General features: G+C 42.7%; 1 protein-coding gene across 1 annotated transcript in view; it reads right to left on the bottom strand.

The window, feature by feature from the left end:
* Positions 1–2142: 2142 nt before the first annotated feature.
* Positions 2143–3751, bottom strand: part of Dnajc3 (DnaJ heat shock protein family (Hsp40) member C3) — a 40910-nt gene continuing 39301 nt past the window's right edge. The window contains exon 12 of the mRNA XM_031361168.1: positions 2143–2602. Within this exon, the coding sequence (XP_031217028.1) occupies positions 2445–2602 (158 nt within the window). The 3' untranslated portion in view covers positions 2143–2444. The remainder of the gene's footprint in view (positions 2603–3751) is intronic.

Here is a 3751-nt window from a genome sequence, read left to right as displayed (position 1 = left end):
GACACTGCACCCAGGACGCAGCCCAGTGACACTGCACCCAGGACAGCCCAGTGACACTGCACTTAGGATGCTCACCACAAAGGAAGGAGCGTCTATGAACAGAACAGAGCTCAGCCAAATTAAACTTTGATCATATTTTTCCCAGAATTACCACAAAGGTTACCTGCAGTTCCTAAACACAGAAACTGGAATGTGGAAGTAGCTCTGCAAAAGAGGGGAAAGGTCGGAGCTATTTCAGTGATGTGGTTCCACCATACACGCCATCCATCTGCTACGTGTCAGGCAGGGAGCAGAAACCACTGTTCTGACACTGTGGCTCATCTGGGACAAGCTGGACACTAAAGACAGCTGACAACATCCAGGCTGGAATGGACAGGACATCCTTATCTCACTCATCAGCACAAGAGAACTGCCTCATCTCCTCCCACAGCATGTGCCTTTGGCACTAAAGTTTGCAATGACAAAGCCTAATCTTCAGTTACTTTGGGTTGTTACAGGTAGGAAGGGGATGTGGGACACGTGTCCCTGCAACCCACCTTCAACCCTGTCAGCATCCCTCTGGCTCCACACTCCTGGCAGCTGATGTGGCTCTAAGTGGCAGCATAAGCACCAGGTTGCCTCTGCAAAGCACGCAGATGCTCGTCACTCGAGTTCACAAGTGTCAGTGACATCACAAAAGGAGTCAGACTGAAAGACAACTGTAACCTAAGTAGTTAACATAAGATTCCTAAGATTTGAAAAATATACAAAAATGCTTTTTATTTTTCACTCAGTGTCTCACAGTGGCTTGAACTGATTTAATATTTTGGTGGAGGCCCTGGCATGGAACTCACTATGTAAACCAAGCTGGCTCATACTCTTAGGAATCCTCCTGTCTCTACTGTTAGGATAAAAGCTTCGAGTTTTCTTGGCTGCCTTGAATTTTGAGACACTGAAGCAAAATGAAAGCTGAAAGGTATTAAAATGCATTGTTAAGTGTTTTGGTAAGAAATAGGCTCCTAAGTAGAGGCAAAAAGCACTTAAATGTGTTTTGCCCAACTCAACTATATAATTCATGTTCTTGCAGTTAACAAACTCTTTTTCTATATCTGCTCAAGATGGTATGACTGTAGGTTAAGAAAATGATCTGTGCTTGGCTGCTACATTCATCCTTCCTTCCCACAATTAACTAAAATGTTTAATTTCATAAAAGCAATATATTAGACCTTTATGCTTAAAATATCTCACAATGATTAAAAAAAAACCTTTCTAGAATAGAGGTGATAATTCTTACAGAGTAATTCTTTTAAGTTTTCAATACAGCATCAGTAGTTCCATAAATATTCAATATTCTTGATTTAGCAACAGATTTTTAAGGCAAAAATTGTTTAGTATACAAATACTGACTAGTACATTTCTTAAAGTATCTGCTTTAAAGTAAGAAGGACGGGAATGTCTCAGGAGGAAATGCCATCTTATTAAGTGAATGATAGAAGGTACACAGCCAGAGTTGAATGGATTTGCAAGCCTCTTCTTTCTTCTCACAGAATAAACAACCAGGGAACACCCAGTCTGAAACCCAGCAAACAATACAACCGAGACAGCTGGACTAATGTGTAAGAGAAGGAGACTCTGCCTGTGAGAAGCAACCATAATGCTCTGCTCATGTTGACAGAGCAACTTTCCATTTCTAAACCAATTTTGTGACAGGAAATTTCTACCAAACAACTTGGAACTTCACTTTCTTAAAAAGTATTTCAAACTGACTTTCAACAGTATTGTCTAAAATATCACAGAGCCTCTTTCATATGTTTTAACTTACTCTGTTTAGTTTAACAATTAAATTCAAGTGAAACTGGTATTCTCCTACAGATATAAAATAACAACAAAAATACTTCCAGTCTATACCTGGACATCCGACCTACCACCTGCTGGTAAGTTTCCTGGAAGGTGGTCTCTCCCCTTCTGAAGTGAGAGCTGAAGACACTGGTACAGAAATACTTGCAAGTGAATGGACTGACCAAAGTCTAAGCATAACTGTTCCTCCGAAAATAAAGATCAGCTTTCCATACTCCCTTAAGAATACTAAGAAACATCCATCAAGGATCACAGCTCCTCCTCACGGTTAGTACACACGCTGTAGAGAATCTATCTGCTCCAAGGTTACAAATGTCTGTTTAATGCTTTTTGAACACCTCCATAGGATAAATATCTCAGACCACTTCTCCCAGAAGTCACAAAATGAGTATAGGCTACTTCATCAGAAATACAGTTCCTTGCTTCCCACCTTGACAGGCCCATCAACCTTAAGTCTACAATAAGCACAGCTTTTTTCTTTGAAACAATTCTTTGGTCATGGACAAACTGAAAGATTTGTTCCATTTTGTTTCCATTAGAATCCCAAACAAAATTTGTTTTTAATGTTAAAAATAATAATAAAGAAGAGGAGCAGTAAAATAGCTGGTTTAATTGAAGTGGAACTTAAATCTAAACGGTCCTCCTGAGCTGAAGGGGTTGAACCCTTGCCATGAGTTCCAGCTTCTGTGGAAGGGGTTGCCACCACCTCCTTGTTGACTCTCTGCATCAAGAGGGTCTTCTCCATCATCAAACTTCTTCCTCATTTCTAGAAAAGAAAACAGCAAATGAAGACCCACATAGCAATCTAAGGTATAGGAACAAGGCTCTAATACTCGAATCCATACTTTCTCATTCCCACACTGAAGAAAACAATTGCAAAGAGAACTCCCATGCTTGTCACAGAGCAGCTTGTCCTCACTCTCACCCCCTTGAAGTCCATCAGGCAAGAACCTCATCTCGTAGTCCTCCCCACCCCCACACACAAAGGAGCTAAGGAGCTTCCTGGAGCTATTTGGCTCAACAGCTGGACCACAGCATTCCACAAGGCTGTCTCCTCCCAAAGTGTAGACATGTGAAGAACTCAATGAGGCACTTTCAAGGTTGGCGGGAGGGGACAGGACTCCCTTAATGCCTGACTGGGCTCCAACCAGTACACTGCATTACAACTTGCAAAGCGCTTTGCATTTGAGAAACAGAAAAATACCTACCCTATTCAATAACAAAGTGCTTACTAGATTACAACTTGGGGCAAAAGGCATTTCAATTCTGTAGTATAAATGGATGCACAGAAAAGATTTGCTCAAGAGGCAAAACTTGATTTCCTCGTTGTTGAACCTTTCTAGCTCGAATTAGAATGTCCATCCCCATGCACAGGAAAGGCACAGAAAAGCAGTACGAATGAATTCTTAGCCTGTCTCTTTCACGTACATGTCAACCAGTATATCTGTTCACATGACTTGGAGCAAGATTTCTGCTAACATCCATGGAGGCACAATAAGCCCAGCTGGCGATCCCTCTCCTCTCGTCTTCTAGAAGCCAGCCTGCCATACTAGTTTCCTCGCCAGGCTCCTGAGACATTCGGGACTTAGTACCAAGAATCAGCCATCGCTGAGCTAGGAAGCTAACAGGACTCTAAGAGGTACGTGTGGTAAGTCAGTGCTGTTCTTTCATAGGATTGCAAAAATAAAAGATCAAAAACCTAAGAAGTGAGAGGAGCTTGTTCAAGTAAGAAAACAATATTCCACACTCACTACTCTTTCTACTACACCTTCCCCGAGAGTTCCCGCACTCCCAGGAAGAGACTGGTGAGGCTGCAGCACTGAGCAGCACCAGAGCCCGCCAGCTCACCCACCCCTCTCCACTCGGCCCGCCAGCTCACCCACCCCACTCCACACGGCCCCGCCAGCTCACCCAC

The sequence above is a fragment of the Mastomys coucha genome, unplaced genomic scaffold (assembly GCF_008632895.1).
Source record: "Mastomys coucha isolate ucsf_1 unplaced genomic scaffold, UCSF_Mcou_1 pScaffold9, whole genome shotgun sequence".
Taxonomy (NCBI): Eukaryota; Metazoa; Chordata; class Mammalia; order Rodentia; family Muridae; genus Mastomys; species Mastomys coucha.
Note: the sequence above shows the minus strand (reverse complement) of the source record. Positions and strands in the feature narration are given on the sequence as shown.